At 39.5% G+C, this 17,526-nt stretch overlaps 1 protein-coding gene and 1 long non-coding RNA gene across 4 annotated transcripts in view; one reads left to right on the top strand and one right to left on the bottom strand.

The window, feature by feature from the left end:
• The window catches only part of LOC138751936 (uncharacterized), a 114,132-nt gene that overhangs the window by 50,816 nt on the left and 45,790 nt on the right, over positions 1-17,526 (bottom strand). The window lies entirely within an intron of this gene.
• Positions 11,406-17,526, top strand: part of dlec1 (DLEC1 cilia and flagella associated protein) — a 191,340-nt gene continuing 185,219 nt past the window's right edge. For 2 of the 3 annotated variants that reach the window (XM_069914929.1, XM_069914926.1), the window contains exons 1-3: positions 11,406-11,533; positions 15,824-15,953; positions 17,342-17,434. In XM_069914929.1, coding sequence (XP_069771030.1) covers positions 15,846-15,953; positions 17,342-17,434 — 201 coding nt within the window. In that variant the 5' untranslated portion in view covers positions 11,406-11,533; positions 15,824-15,845. The remainder of the gene's footprint in view (positions 11,534-15,823; positions 15,954-17,341; positions 17,435-17,526) is intronic. The other variant, XM_069914927.1, reaches the window with a different exon arrangement.

Genomic DNA, 17,526 nt, shown 5'->3' with positions numbered 1-17,526 from the left:
TGACCAGCTCAGCCTCTGAATTAGTCATTCATTCACTTAAGTCTTCCACAACTTCTTTGATTTCCATTACCTTCTCTGATTTATCTCTCATCACTGATTCCATACTCGTAAAATGACTGCATAAAGTTTCCAATATGTTCAGGATAGAGGCTATATCTTTTTGTTTTGAATATTATATTTTATTAGAAGATAAAGTTATAACCACAGTTACAAAATTAAAACGTTAACAACTATCCAAAAATACTACATGGTTATGTAGAAAAAAAACTACAAAGACTACTAAGAAAACCCTCCAAGAATTCCTAATCCCCCCCCACCCCCTACCACCACCCCCTCTACTAATCCTAAAATCTACTCCCGCTAAAAAAAAAGAAGAAAGAAAAGAAAGTTCCATCACTTACAATGTGGAGGTGATGCTGCACCCATTGCCATTCTCAAATTTTCAATTAAAAAAAATCCAAATATGGGCTCCAAATCTTCCTAAGTACATAATATTTATCCTGTATATTATGCTATTTTCTCCAATGGTGTACAGGACCTCATTTCTGAATGCCAACTTTGTAAATTAAGTTCCATCTGCTCTTTCCATGAAACCAGTTTACATTTCCTCGCTACTGCCAATTCTAATCATAAAAATGCTATTTGGAATTTATCTAATTTATTAACCAAAACCATGTCAGTAAATTCCCCAATTAGAAAAATCTTTGGATCTAAATCAAATTGTATTTTCAGGATGTCTTGCAAACAATTTCTCAATCTCATCCAAAAACCCTTAACCTTATCACAAAACCAAACTGAATGAAAAAAAGTACCTTTCTGATCATTATAACAAAATCACAAATCCGAATCCCTCAATTTATATCTTTTCAAACGTTCTGGGGTTAAATAAAACTTTGTCATAATGTCCCTATTTATCTTCCTCCAACTAACTATATCAAATTGAATTTGTAAATCATTCTCCCATTTAATTCTCAATTTATGTAAATCAATCTTAGGCATTTTCTGCTATAATAATTTATACATTTCTAAAATAAACCCTTTCTTTCCTCCATCTTGGAAAAATACTTCAAATAACATTTCTTTAGATAAAATCAAATGTCTCCCCAAACCTTCATACAACATAGACTTAAGTTGATAATAACAAAAAAGGGTTTTATTAGGAATTTGATATTTTTCCTTCAATCTATCAAATGTTAAAAAATGACCCACTTTAAAATAGTCATATAATATCTTAATTCCTCTATGATTCCAAATATAAAGGTTATTATCTATTGTAAAAGGTAAGTTTTTGTTCTGAAATAAATAGTATATCTAGATAAACCCCCTAGTAATCCTAATAACATTACTAACCTCTTCCCAAATACTTATCAAATGAAACAAAACTGGTGATTTACAACTCTTGATAGATTTACTCATCCATTTATAAATAAAATGATATCTTCTTAACTCTCCAATCGCATTAATTCAATATCTAACCAAGTAACTGTACTGTCCAAATCAAACATCCTATTAATAATTTTCAACTGCGCTGCCTTATAATAATTCACAAAATTTGATAGTTGCAAACCCCCTAACTCATATTGCCAAGATAATTTATGGGTCGAAACCCTCACCAATTTACCTTTCCATAAAAATTTCCTCACCAATACATTTAAATCCTTAAAAAATTTATTTGGTACTTTACAAGGTATATTCTGAAAAGAATATTGTAATCTAGGAAATATATTCATTTTAATTCAATTCACTCTTCCTACCAATGTTAATGGCAAATCCTTCCAACTGTTCAAATCTTCTTTAATTGCTGTCAATAATGGTAAATAATTAAATTCCACTAATTGACGTATATTTTTATTCACCTTAATACCCAAATACTTTATATAATTTGACTATTTAAATCCTGCTACTCCATTACATTCAGAATAATCTGCATCCAACAATGGCATAAATTTACTCTTATTCCAATTTACTTTATAGCCAGATACCTCCCCATACTGTAACAATCATTCCTCCAATACTCACAAAGACTCTTTGGATCTGTCAAATAAGCTAATTTTATACACCTTTAAATCTGACACAATTCCCTTTATTTTATCTTCTTGTCTTATCCCCTAAAACCAAAGGCAAATGAGATCCTTCCTTAGAAACATTTATCAAACTTATCAATTTAACCATATTATCTCCCCTTAATAAAACTAGTCTGGTCAACATGAATCAAAGCCGGTAAAAACTGTGCCAATCTATTTGCTAAAACTTTAGTCAAAATCTTATAATCAACATTCAATAACGAAATTGGTCTATAAGCAGATCTTGTCTTTCTTTAAAACCACCAAAATTATCACTTGTGTAAATGATTCCAGTACCAATTGCATGTCTGATACCTGTTGAAGAACTTCTTCAAACACTGGCAGAATTAAACTTTGAAATTTTTTATTCTATTGTAAATCCATCCTCCCCTGGAGATTTCCCACTTGGCATTAAATTCACTACAGATCGAAGTTCTCTCAAAATAATTGGTTGCTCCAATTGATAGCTAGACTAATCATTCAATTGTGGCAATTTCAACCCACCTAAAAACTTCTGTATTTTACCCTCATCCTGTTTTATATCAGAGGTAATTTTCTTATAAAATTGCTTAAATTGTTCGTTAATATCCTGCACTCTATAAGACACTCCTGAATTCTTCCTTACTGCCTTTATTCTTCTTGACATTTGCTCAGACTTCAATTGCCAAGCCAGTACCTTATGTGTTTTATCACCTAATTCATAATATCTCTGATTAGATCTTTGCATCAGCTTTTCAACTCTCTAAGTTTGTAACGTACTATATTCCAATTTCAAACCATCTAATTTACTTCTCTTCTCCCTATTCTTACACTCCTTTTGCAATTCCTTTTCCAAAACTCCAATCTTCCATTCCACCCTCTCTGATGTAGCTAAATCCTGTTTTTTCAACTTTCAACTATATAGCTTATAATCTGCCCTCTCAAAAAAGGCATTAAATGCATCCCATAAAATAAATTTCCTGGTAACCAAATCCTTATTTATATCCAAAAATTGTTGAATTTGTTCCTTTATAAACTTACAAAACCCTTCGTCTTTCAATAATGACAAATTAAACCTCCAATGATAAGAAGATTGTTCCACCTCAGTTCCAACATACGCCCAATAACATCAAATAATGATCAGATAAAAGACTAGGTTTATATTCAATTTTCGCTATGTTATCCATAACATAAACAAATGTTAATTTGACATTAACAAAAAGTCAATTCTAGAATAAGTATCATATTGTGCCGAATAATACTAATAATCTCTCTCCTTTACATTCATTTTCCTCCATACCTCAACTAAATCCAACTCCTCATGGAGGCTATATCTTGAGCCATCTCCCCAGCTCTGCGAGCTTCAGCTGGTCCCAAGGTCCTTGCTGAGTCACTCCTCATCAGGCTTCCACTCGATGAGCTATTACTTCAGTTTTTGTTCTTGGTTGCCTTAGTCATTTAGCACTTACTTTATCCATTTTTTTGGTAAATTTTATTTATTAATCAAAATAAGCTATACAATAAGAATACAAGTGGATGCATAATATTTTATTCCATATAATTCATCACCCAAAAACCCTAACCCACCCACCCCTCCCAACACCCCTCTAAACTACCCCAGAAAAAAAGAAAGGAAAAGACAGAGTAAAGGAGATCAACTGACGTAACAACCTTCAATTATTGCCATAGTTTAGTGCAACCCCAACGATTGTGGGGGAAAAAAACTATGACAAATTCAATCCGATATATCTTGTATATGGGCTACAGACTTTAACAAAGAAAGAATAATTATTACATAAGTTATCTGTTTTTTTTCCAATGACCTTATTTCTGAATAATCTCTGGATTACTTCAGGTGGAGATTGAATGAGTGGATGAAGGGGTGGAGTAAAAGACAAGGCTTTAAATTCTTGGACCACTGGGACTGTTTCTGGGGGAGATGGGATCTATACTGTAAGGATGGGTTACATCTAAATCCCAGAGGTACCAGTCTCCTGGCAGGGGCGTTTGCTAGGATTTTAAGCTAGTAAGGTTGAGAACATGGGTTCACGTCAGGGAGGAGAACAAGAACAGAGTCTTTAGGCAAAGAAAAAAGGCTTTTTCACACAATCTGGAGGTGGAACAGCAGCAGGTAATAAATAGTAACAATTGTAGAGAGGGTGAAAGGCAGAAAGTTAAATGTGGGAGATCTCTGAGATGCATTTATTTCAATGCAAGGAGTGTGGTAAACAAGATGAATGAACTAATGGTGTGGATTGACACATGGTATTACGAAGTGATAGCAATTAGTGAGAGATGGTTGAAGGAAGGTTGTGACTGGCAGCTAAATATTCCGGGATTTCACTGCTTTAGACGTGGCAGAATTGACGGTGTAAGAGGGGGAGGTGTGGCGTTGCTTGTCAGGGAAGATATTACAGCGGTGCTGAGGCAAGATAGACTGGAGGACTCATCACACGAGGCTCTGTGGGTTGAACTAAAAAATAAGAAAGGTGAGGTACATTAAAATAAGAAAGGTGAGGTACATTAAAATAAGAAAGGTGGGGTACATTATAGGCCACCAAAAGAGGATAGGGAACTGGAAGAGCAAATGTGCAGGGAAATAACTGAGATGCGTAGTAGAAATAGGGTTGTGATAGTTGGGGATTTCAATTTTCCTAATATTGATTGGGAAACACAATCAGTGAGAAGGCAGGATGGCTTAGAATTTGTACAATGCGTTCAGGATTGCTTTTTATAGCAGTATGTTGAGGTGCCTACTAGAGGGGAGGCAGTGTTTGATCTATTGATAGGGAATGGAATAGGGCAGGTGACGGAAGTGTACATTGATGAGAACTTTGGATCCAGTGATCATGGGTCCATTAGCTTCAATTTAAATATGGAAAGGGATAGGTCAGGTCCGAGATTGAAGGTCTTTGAGTGGGGAAAGGCCAGATTTGAAGAAATGAGAAGGGATTTGCAGAAAATTATATGGGCTGATCTTTTTTCTGGAAAGGATGTAGAGGAGATTTGGAGGGTATTTAAAGAAGAGATATTGAGAGTACAAGATCTTTACGTGTCAGTCAGATCGAAAGGAAAGGCCAAAAGTTCAAGGGAACCATGGTTTTCTGTAAAAATTGATATAGTCTATCTGGATTTTAGCAAAGCCTTTGATAAGGTTCCACATGAAAGGTTAGTAAGGAAGGTTCAGTCACTAGGGATTAATAGAGAAATAGTAAGATGGGTTCAGAGGTGGCTGGAGGAGAGACAGCAGAGGGTCATGGTGGACAACTGTCTGTCAGGATGGAAGGCTGTGACGAGTGGCATGCCTCAAGGATCTGTGCTAGGTCCCCTGTTGTTCAAAATTTATATTAATGATTTGGATGATGGGGTGGCTAACTGGGTAAGTAAATACCCAGACGATACAAAAATAGGGAGAGTGGTGGATAGCGAGGAAGGTTTTCAGGGATTACAGAGGGATTTGGTTTGTCTGGAAAATTGGGCTGAAAGATGGCAGATGGAACTTAATGTAGAGAAGTGTGAGGTGCTTCATTTCAGAAAAAATAATCAAAATAGGACATATGTAGTAAAGGGGAGGACATTGGGGAATGCACAAGAACAAAGAGATCTTGGAGTTATGGTGCAGCGTTCCATGAAGGTGAATTCCCATGTTGACAGGGTGGCTAAGAAGGCATTTGGTAAGTTAGTCTTCATAAATCATAGCATAGAGCAGGGGTGTCAAACTCAAATTCACAGAGGGCCAAAATTAAAAACTTGGACTAAGTTGTGGGCCAAACTAAATATTTATTGAAAATTTTCAACAACATCTGCATGTTTTCTCTTCTTTCAACATTTGTAATGTTAAACTTTTTCTTATTAAAATAAATGTTTAATAATAGTTTTGGTTAAACTCTTTCTAGAAGAAGCATTAACAAATGAGAAATAAAATATTCAATAAATAATATTTCTCTATAGCCTTTAAGCTCCTTTTAAATTTTTTTTTTCACAAGCCAACAAGTCAAAAAAATAACAACTTGCTTCAATGACAAATAGGTTTGTCTTTTAAAATGATGAACATATAGTCTGCCTCCCACCTGTCTTGAAAGGTCCTGTTTTCTGTCTTTTGTTTGGCCATTTTTCGTAAGGGGTTTATTACATGTGAGTTAGGCGACAGGTCGCAGATGCTAATGAAGGGAAACATAGGAGGTGGGGGCGATTAGCGGGCTGACGGGCCGGCGCCAACGCATTTGCAAAGCATTCTGGGATTTGTAGTATTAGCTGTGCATGTGCTATAGTGGCACGGCGGCCAGCGGGCCAGCTCTAATGCATATTTGATATGATCTTGCGGGCCAAATATAATTATATCACGGGCCAAATTTGGCCTGCGGGCCTGAGTTTGACATGTGTGGCATAGAGTATAGGAGCTGGGAAGTGATGCTGCGACTGTTTAAGGCGTTGGTGAGGCCATGTTTGGAGTATTGTGTTCAGTTCTAGTCTCCAAATTATAGGAAGGATATAGATAAGGTGGAGAGGGTGCAGAGAAGATTTATAAGGATGTTTCCTGGCTTAAAATACCTAGAGTACAGAGAAAGACTGAAGAGATTAGGACTTTATTTCTTGGAACGTTGACAGTTGAGAGGGGATTTGATAGAAGTGTTTAAAATTATGAAGGGAATTAGATAGACTAGATGCAAGTAGACTCTTTCCCCTGAGAGCAGGGGAGGTTGAAACACAAGGACACAAGTTGAGGGGGCAAAATTTTAGGAGAAACATTAGAAGATGCTTCTTCACTCAGAGAGCGGTGGCTGAATGGAATAATCTTCCAGAGGAAATAGTTGAGGCAGAGTCAATTCTTTCATTTAAGAAGAGGCTGGATATATACATGGATAGGAGGGGGTTGGAGGGTTATGGGTGGGGGATCTCTCGGAGTTGTTTGAGTGAACCGGCATGGACTTGAAGGGCCAAGATGGCCTGCTTCCATGCCATAAACTTTTATATACCATCGATGAATACTCAAACCAGTCTCATTTTTCCAAATAACTGCCAAACATTTTCTAGCCACAGCCAATGCCAATCTCAAAAAGGCAATTTGAGACTTATCTAATTTTAATTCCAAACTCAATTTCTTAATATAACATAATAAAAATACTATAGGATCAAGCAAAATTTTAAATTTAAATAAAACTTCTAAAAGTTCCTTAATTCTATTCCAAAAAGGTTTCACTGTTTCACATAACCAAGTAGAATGCAAGAAAGCCAACTTGCTTATGGCACCTAAAACATAAATCTGAAGAAATAAACTTATATTTCCTTAACTTCTCAGGAGTTAAATATAACTGATGAATAAAGTTATAATGAACCAATCTATACCTCACATTTACAATTTTAGTCATACTATCCTCACATATAGTCACCCAACTTTATCCATTTTTGACAATAACATTCTGGTTTTTGATCTTTTAAATTGACTATTTAATACTTTTTGTGGAGAGCTCTTTCAAAACATTTTGCTCACCTCATTAGCATGGCCACACCCCCTAATTGTGGTAACATTTGATACTGAATGTCATGACCACATTGAATTTAACCTCTAAGGCCATATGAAGTTCAAAAGTTCAAAAAATAAATTTAAACTTGCACCAGGGACACCTCAATTAGTTACAGTACTGTGCATCAATGTATATTCAGAATAAAAACAAGTGGCTAAACCCACCTCAGTGATCAGGCTTCCAGACAAACAAGGAGCAGGCAGCAGGAAAATGAGGAACAATACCAAGCCCACCTCAGTGCTGATGCTGCCAGTCTGCTGAGGAAGAACAAGCAAGACTCCAAGCAATGCAAACAAAAACCACCAGCCGAAAGACAGCACCAGTTACTGCAGCCAACCTGCTAAATTACTCAGTTGACATTGAATGTTCTTCTATTAATGCAGTTGGAATTGGCTCCATGTCAACATTCTGGAACAAAGAAGTGGAAAGGTGAAACGCCATTGATATGTTGTTCCAATGGAAAACTTAGCATAGCTCGACTGGCAGAGCCTCCACAGCCATTGAAAATGCTATTGCTCACCACCACAGCAGAGACCAAACATTTCCTAAAGATGGTCAGAGCCTACAACTCAGCATTTCAGATGACATCTTTTAGAGTCAACAACAACTGGGTATTTTATTTTATCAGCCAGGTATCCTTCTTGTATAAAATATATTTGTATAAATATTCTGAATGATTTACTCAATTTCATTAATAAATGACCCAAGGTCATAGGAAAGCATTCATCAGTCTCACAGCCTACAGGTTGAAGCTATTTCCCAGCCTGGCAGTCCAGATTTTCATGCTTCTGGGCTTCCTTCCTGATGGGAGTGGGTCAAGGATACTGTAATATGAATGGTAGGGATCTTCAACAATTCTTTGAGTCCTATTTAAGCAATGCTCCCAGGGAAAGTTATCCTTAGAGGAATGGGCTCCAGCAATTTCTTAGCCTGTTTTTAAGATCCTCTGTAGTTACTTCTGATCTATTGCTTTGCAGCTATCTTACCACACAATGATGCAGCCTGGATAGCACATAACATAAATTTCCACTGTATCTCAGATTTGACAATTAACAAGTCAATTCACTTATTGTCTCGGGTCTAAATATGGAAGTTCCTCCCCAACAGTACCAAAAGGAGCACCTTCACAAAGAGGATTGCACTGATTCAAGAAGTGATCTCACCAAAGCAACCCTAACCCTAATGTGAAGAACAGAAGGATGATGAGAGTGAAGGGGGGGGGGGGGTCGCTTAAGGATTCAGGAGGTTACATGTGCCTGGAGGTGGAGGAAGATTCACCAGATAAAAGGAACTTGGTCAAGGTAACATCAGAATTGAACAAGCTTGTGCGCTGGACCATGATGAAGAAGGAAAAGTACTAGATCTTCTTAAAAACATTAAGATTGATAAGTCCTTGAGGCCAGATGTGATATACCCTAGGTTGTTGTGGAAAGGAAGGGAAGAGATAGCTGGGGCTATAATCTTTGCATCCACCTTGGCACAGGGAATGGCAAATGTGGTCCCCTTTTTCAAAAGGGGCAATAGGGAGAATCGTGGGAATTAACGACCAGTGAGTCTTGAATCAGTGGTGTGCAAACTAATGGAGAGGATTCTTAAGAACAGGATTTACAAGCATTTGGAGAAGTATAGTCTTCTCAGGAATAGTCCACATGGCTTTGCAAGGGGAAAGTTATGCCTCATGAACCTAACTGAATTCTTTGAGGAGGTTATGAAAGAAAATGATGAAGGTAGGGTGGTAGATGTGGTTTATGTGAATGTTAGTAAGCCATTTGCCAAGGTCTCCCATGACAGACTCATTCAGAAAGTCATGAGGCATAGGATCTATGGAACCTTGGCTGTGTGGATTCAGAATTGTCTTGCCTGAACAAAACAGTGAGTAGTAATGGACGTGAAGTATTTGTCTCGAGGTCAGTGACTAGTGAAGTTCCACAGAGATCTGTTCTGGGATTCCTGCTCTTTGTGATTTTTATAAATAACCTAGATTAAGAAGTGGAAGGATGGATTAGTGAGCTTGTGGATGATATGAAGGTTGGAGGAGTTGTGGATAGTGTTGAGGTTTGCCGTAGGTTACAAAAAAGAAAGGAGAATTAGGCGAAAAAGTGGTAGCTAGAGTTCAATCTGGATAAGTGTGAGGTGATGCACTTTAGAAGGTCAAACCTGAAGGCTGAATACGGGATTAATCATCAGATGGTTAAGAGTGTCGAAGAACAGAGGGTCAAAATCCATACATCTCTCAAGGTTGCCACGCAGGTTGATGGGATAGTTAAGAAGGCTTATAAGTTGCTGGGCTTCATTAATAGGGGGACTGAATTCAGGAAATGAGAGGGCATGCTGCAACTCTACAAATCTCTGGTAAGACCACACTTGGAATAGTGTGTTCAGTTCTGGTCACCTCATTATAGGAAGGATGTGAAAGCTATAGAGATTTACCAGGCTGTAGCCTAGACTGGAGGTAAGGTAACAGAGATAGACTTTTCTCTCTGGAGTGAAGAAGGATGAGAGGTGATTTAATAGAGGTCTTTAAGATTCTGAGAGATATAGATTAGGTAGACAGCCGACACCTCTTTCCCAGGGCAGGAGTAGCAAACACCTGAGAACATTTGTACAAAGTGAGGGCAGGAAAGTTTAGGGGAGACATCAGGGGAATTTGTTTTTTACCCAAAGAGTTGTGGGTGCCTAGAATGCCTTGCCAGGAATGGTGGTTGAGGGTGAGACATTAGGGACATTTAAGAGGCTCCTAGACAGGCACATGGATGGAAGAAAAATAGAGTGTTACAAGATGGGAAAGGTTTTTTTTTAAAAGTAGGAATATATAGATCGGCACATCATGGAGGGCCAAAGGACCTGCAATGTTTTATGTTCAACACCCTCTTAAGGGCAATTAGGGAGCAATTGAACAAGGTACTGGTGAATGCTGCATATTGTTCTCACTGGTCTCCTTACTCGAGGAAAGATGTACTAGCTTTGGAGATGGTGCAGAGGAGGTTCACCAGTTTTATTCCAGAGGTGAGAGGGTAAGATTGGCTCGCCTGTGACTGTACTCAATGGAATTTAGAAGAATAAGAGGAGACATTATAGAAATTATAAAGTTATGCAATGTAGATAAGATAGAGGTAGGTACATGGTTCCCATTAGTGGGGGAGACTAGAACTAGGGGACATTGTCTCAAGATTCAGGGTAGTAGATTTAGGACAGAGATGCTTTTCCCAGAGGGTGGGAATTCACTGCTCATTGAAGCAGTGGAGTCGACTTCAGTTTAAGGTAAGGTCGGTTAGATTTTTGCACAGATTATGGGGAAAAGGCAGGGAGCTGGAGATGATCCCATCATCGGAACTCCCATGATCTCAATGGGAGATCTCGGGCTCGACGGGCCGGATGGCCGATCCCCGCTTCTATTTCTTGTGTTCTTCTTCCAACAGGCCTTTCTGGCGATATCCAGAAGATAAAAAGGCGTCTAAAAACCCGAGCGTGCGAGGATTGGCGTTCCCCATCTCTTCCCCTCCAGAGGGGCTGATCACTAGGCCCAACTGCTCAGGACACTTGCGTCGCAGCAGGTCTTGGAACCACGACAAGGGTTTATTTTGTACGGGGTGGACAATACACAGAGATCGCGACAGTCGGACGGACGCTCGACGAGAGAGAGAGAGAGAGAGAGCTCGGGGACTGAACCACAAGCGCTCACCGTGGAGTGAAGGCCGCAGCCTTTACCAAGATGGCGACGCCCCGCCTTTACCAAGATGGCGACGCCCCGCCTTTACCAAGATGGCGGCTCTCCGCCTTTACCAAGATGGCGGCTCTCCGCCTCAGTCCCCGCTCGCCGATTGGTTGCCCGGTTGCCCGGGGCGACTGCTGTCAAACAGACAAGATGGCGGCGGCGGCCGGGGCGGTGGCGGGATGCCGCCTCTCAGCGAGGCCGAGAGAGTGACCGCGAAGAGGCGCCCGCCCCGCCATCCACCTGTCGCTCAGGTAGGGAGGCCGGTCGTCATTAGTGTGACGAGAAAAGAGCGAGAGACTAACCTTGGAGCCCTCTCGCCGCGTTCAGACTCATCTGCTCACGCGAGTCGGAGGAGATCAGGCCATTCGGCCCCAAATGTCCATGTTGACCAAGGGACCTACCTGTATCTGCCTTATATGTCTTTCATGTGGTGAAAGCCCCTGGCAGCTCATTCCAGATGCCTAACACCCACTATATGAAAAATGTGGCACATAACTGACTTGATAAAGTTATTAAAGAAACTCCTCTATTAAAACATTTAGTAGATATTTGGGGTAAGATAGACAGGGCATAGTTTAAGATCTTTAGGACGGAGATGAGAAAATATTTTTTTACCCAGAGAAGTGTGAATCTGTGGAATGCTCTGCCACAGAGGGTGGTAGAGGCGGATTCGCTGACTATGTTCAAAAGAGAGTTAGATAAGACTCTAGTGGGCAAAGGAGTTATGGGGATAAGGCTGGAAAGGGGTACTGATGGTAGTGATCAGCCATGATCTGTAAAATGGCAGTGCTGGCTCGACGGGCCGAAGGGCCTACTCCAGCTCCTATTGTCTATTGTCTATTGTAAAATCTAAAATCCCTTTGTTTCAGAATAGTTTGATACCTTTTTCAAAACATCAGTTTCTAAACTTCTGGTCAGATAAAGAAATTAAAACTATTGAAGATTGTTAGGAACAAGGGCAATTAATGTCTTCTACAATTGAGTAATAAATATGGAATAACTAGAAATACACTTTTTTGCTACTTTCATATAAAATGATTCTTAAGAGATAAATTGGGGTCGTAGAGACTCTTATCCCCTTGGAGTGAAGTGGAAACCCTTATTAGGCAAGGGACTAGATGAAAATTTACTTCTACAATTTATCTTTTGTTACAAAGGGCGACTTATAAACCTGGGCTTCATAAATCTAAACAAAAATAAGAACCGGATTTAAACATTACAATAGATGAGCAAACGTGGACAATTAATGTAAAGTAGTACAATGCAACATCATTACAATGCTGTGTAAACTTCATAAAATAAAATCAGATTTATCAAATACTTGTTTAAGATAAGGTGAGGATGAAGATACTTTTTTGCATTCTACTTTTTGGCAAAAGTAGGGGAATTAGTAGAACAAAATACTGCTATTACATACACAAAATCCTGACTTATTGTTATTAGGGAATGTAGAAGGAACAAGACTGAAGTTGAAGCTGTCAATAACCCAAAATAAATTTGTTAAAATAGAACTGGTGGTGGCAAGAAAGGGTATTGCAGTTACTTGGAAATCATATTTTCATTTAGGAATAGATAGACTGAATGCAGAAATTCGAAAATTTATTCCATTAGAAAAAAATTACGTTTAATTTGAGGAAAATTATAATACATTTCTGAAAATTTGGGGCCCGTATATGCAAAAAGTAGGTATTATTGTTTAATTTTATCTCTTCCAGTCGCTGGAACCTATGATAACCCTGTGCCCTGTGCCCTAACCTAGCTCTTTCTTTGTTTTTTTTCTTTTTCTTTCTTCCTTTATTATGTTATTATATAATCTGAGAATATGTAAGCATTGTTTTATTATTATCATTGTTTTAGGGGGTTGGGATTAGGGAGGGAATATTAAGGGGATGGGGCATAATCGCTTCTTGTACTCAGAACTGTAAGAGATCAGTAACTGATCATTGTGAGAGATCAGTATCACTGATGTAAAAGAAAAGTGAGGTTTGTGAGAGATGAGTCTTTCTTTGGCTTGGCTTCGCGGACGAAGAATTATGGAGGGGGTAAAAAGTCCACGTCAGCTGCAGGCTCGTTTGTGGCTGACAAGTCCGATGCGGGACAGGCAGACACGGTTGCAGCGGTTGCAGGGGAAAATTGGTTGGTTGGGGTTGGGTGTTGGGTTTTTCCTCCTTTGCCTTTTGTCAGTGAGGTGGGCTCTGCGGTCTTCTTCAAAGGAGGTTGCTGCAAAACTGATATAAAAATATGAAGTTGAGGAAACTAATATAGATATATGGGTAAATGAATAAAGCCAGTATGACATGATAAGACATGGATATTAGAATGTAGGAAGCAGAGTCAGTCTGAGTAAGATAAGAATCTCCTAGCCTTTAGACAAAATCAGCAAGTTCACCGTATGAATGACATAAGGATAGACAATAGATAATAGAATGTAGGGTTAGTCTGAATAAGATAAGGGTCTTCTAGCCCTAGATAGAATTAGCAGGTTTTGCATATGTAATTAGTAAGCCTTAGACAGTATTAGCCAGTTCTACATATGAAGAGGTCATAGCCCTGAGGGTCGGGAAGGTGTAAACTAGAACAAAGACAGGTTTGTGAATAAGGACAATGAGGATAATGACATGATGACACCGACAGGATACCCCCCCCCCCCCCCCCACCAGGTCCTCCAAGTTCACAGAAACAGCACGTAGGCAGACAGGATTGCCTAATGCCAAACTCATCCAGGTGGCAGAAGAATGTAAGGGGGAGGGTACTTCTACTGAAATAAACTGTATAAAAGTTGGGTGAGCTCCAGTGTATGTGTGTATTCCCAGGGTAAGGGGACGCACCCAACTTTGCACTGTTGTATAATAAATGTTCTTTGTTCTCAATTTTTGTCTCGAGCAATTTCTGTGAAGGTACTTCTGTTTCTAACAGAACTAATCTGTTTAAATAAGACAAATGTATTAAGATGTATCCACAGTGCATGTATGGAAATTTCAAAGTAAATTATCCAAAAAAAAAGCTCTGGGGCAATGGATGAGCAAGGACTGAAATAAAATTGCAGTCTTGGCATCATTTTCATTTTAACACAATTAACCCTGCCCACCAAAGTTATGGGCAGGGTTTTTCATCTATCCAAGTCCTCCTAAATCTTCTGGAGCAAAGAATCAAAGACATTTTTAATGACAGTCCAGAGGTTTAATAATCAATGTTTATGATAAACATCCAGATCTATTTAATTATCTGAAATTAGACTCTCCAGCGGCCATAGTGGGTCATTAATGAATGGCTCTAGAGCAGGCCATTAAATATTTGTCTAGTAATTTAACTCTAATCCGGGAATACAGATACACAATTCCCTGAAAGTGACATCACAGATAGATAGGGTTGTAAAGAGAGCTTTTGGCGCATGGGCCTTCATAAATCAAAAGTATTGAGTATAGGAGTTGGAATGTTATTGTAAAGTCGTGTAAGACATTGATGAGGCCAAATTTGGAGTATTGTGTGCAGTTTTGATCACCTAACTACAGGAAGGATATCAATAAGATAGAAAGAGTGCAGAAAAGATTTGCTAGGATGTTGCCCAGACTTCAGGAATTAAGTTACAGGGAAAGATTAAACAGGTTAGGACTTTATTCCCTGGAGCGTAGAAGATTGAGGGGAGATTTGATAGAGGTATTTAAAATTATGAGGGGTACAGAGAGAATAAATGTAAGTCTTTTTCCACTGAAACAAACCAAAGGATATGGGTTAAGGGTGAAAGAGGAAAAAGTCTAGGTGGAATATTTGGGAGAACTTCTACACAGAGTAATGGGAGTGTGGAATGAGCTGTCAGCTGAAGTGGTGAAAGCTCAATGATAACATTTAAGAAGAATTTGGATAGGAACATGGGTAGGGGTATGGACTGGGTGCAGGACAATGGGACTAGGCAGAAAAATAGTTCGGCACACAATAGAAGGGTTTACAGTGGCTGTTTCTGTGCTGTAATGTTCTATGTTCTAATTGTTTTTTTGACACAGAAGGTGGGGAGTGTATGGAACAGGCTGCCAAAGGAGGGGGTTGAGGCAGGTACTATTGTAATGTTTAAGAAATAAATTGGTTGTATAAATGGCTAGAATAGCTTTATAGGGGTATGTGCCAAATGTAGGCTTGTGGCATCATTAGTGTAGTGGTGAGCACAAAGCTGTTATCTCGCCAGTGAGCAGGACGGGGGGGGGGGGGGTGGGGGGGGGTGGTGGGGTGGCTGTCTGTAGGGAGTTTGTACATTCTCCCTGTGTCTGCTTGGGTTTTCCTTGGCTGGGGGGGGGGGGGGTGCGGGGTCTGGTTGTAGGTCAATTTGATGTAGTTGGTCAGCATAGGATCATGGGCTGAAAGGGCATGTTACAGAGCTGTATGTATGTCTAAATTTATGTCTAAAAGAGGGGACTAGTGTGGGTGGATCATTTTGGTTGGAATGGATAAGTTGGACAGATTGCATATTCTAAGACTCTTTGCTACTGTAGTATCATTTTTGGTTATCTTTCTATCTTTAATCAAAATATGCTCTTCTGTTTGATTAGGTTCTTAATTGATATTTGTAAAATGAATGAAAAGGAGCTTGTGGATGAAGACAAGGCTCCTGCTTTGAAAACAATTAGCTCCTTGCCATTGGCCCCACATTTTCAACATCCAGATGCAGAAATGACCAAGGTAAAATGCCACTATACACAAAAGGGCTGGAGAAACTCAGCAGGTCAGGCAGTCGATGTTTCAGGCCTGAGCCTTTCAACAGCGATGCCAAAGATCAGGCAAATGGCAGAATAAGAAGGTAGAGGGGGGAGAGAGGAGAAGGGCAGAGTACTGGGTTACAGGTGATGGATAAATGCCAGTGGTTGGGAGAAGAAAATGAAGGAGTTAGGAGGGGGTGATAGTGGGAAGGAGCAGAGGGCTGGGAAAGATGCTCTCTCATAGGAAGGGAATGAGGAACTGGAGCAACAAAGGAATAGGTGTCAGGTGGGGAAAAGAAGAAAGAAATCAGAGAGATGAGTGAAAGTGAAGGAGGGAGAAAAAGACAACGATCGGGTTTACAATAAATCAGAGGTCAATATTGATGCCATCTGTTTGGAGACTGCCAAGATGGTGTTGAAATTCTGATTTACATGTGGGGCCAAACTGGCAGTACATGAGGCTGTGGTCAGACATGTCAGTGTAGGAAAGAGATGTGGAATTGAAGTGGCTGGCTTTTGCAATAGACATTGAGACCCCCCCCCCCAGGCAACGTGAGGAGTTTATGCCACAATAAAAGCTTTTGCTATAGGTTGCTTGGTGCCACTGCTGAGAGTTGCTGTTTCAGACACCCAGGTAATTCCAACATTCATTTGAGTTTGCATGATCTCTCTGTGACCACTTGGGTTTCCTTGCATGCTCTGATATCCTCTCACATGGGTGGCACAGTTGCCGTAGCAGTTTGAGCAACACCTTTATGGAGGCCAGCGATCAGGATTAGGGTTAAAATCCCACACTGCCTATAAGGAGTTTGTACGTTCCCCTCATTGCTGCATGGGTTTTCTGTGGGAGCTCCAGTTTCCACCCACTGTTCGAAACGTACCAGGGATGCAGGTGAATTGGGTGTAAATTGGGCGGTGCAGGCTCATGGACCAAAATGGCCTGTTACCATGCTGCATTTCTAAATTTAAATTTAAAAAACATCTCAAATATGGTTGCGTTTGTCATTGTAAAGTACCTCTAGTGTGTAGGTGAATTATATAATGGGTTGGGGGGGGTGGGGACTTGATGGGAATGTGGGGAGCATAAGATAGCATTTGTGTCAGATTAATGTAAGTAGATGGTTGATGAATTTAGTGACCCAAAGGGTCTGTTTCTGTGCTGTCTCAATGACAATGACTTTTTTAAGTAATCCGAAGACCTCCTCATCGTGATTTGCAATCTCTGATTAGATATTTTATTATTGTCAATTGCTTTGATTGTTTTCTTTCTAATCGTGAAAATGACGATTAGTTCATCCTCAAGTTTGCTTTCAAAACTGAAGAACCCAGTATGATTTTTCCTGCTTATTACCTTAATTTATTTTCTGTCAGGACACCTGTGAACTATACAAAAATGATGGTGGATGGATTACCTCTTCAGAGCCGTTTATGTACAGACACCGTCCAACATCAGAAAGGACGCAGGTAAACTCAGTCAACCAAACACTAGAGTCTTTCTTCAAGATTCAAGATTTTTTATTGTCACGAACAAAAACCAGGTGTAAAATTACACAAAA

The sequence above is a fragment of the Narcine bancroftii genome, chromosome 1 (genome assembly GCF_036971445.1).
Source record: "Narcine bancroftii isolate sNarBan1 chromosome 1, sNarBan1.hap1, whole genome shotgun sequence".
Taxonomy (NCBI): domain Eukaryota; kingdom Metazoa; phylum Chordata; class Chondrichthyes; order Torpediniformes; family Narcinidae; genus Narcine; species Narcine bancroftii.
Note: the sequence above shows the minus strand (reverse complement) of the source record. Positions and strands in the feature narration are given on the sequence as shown.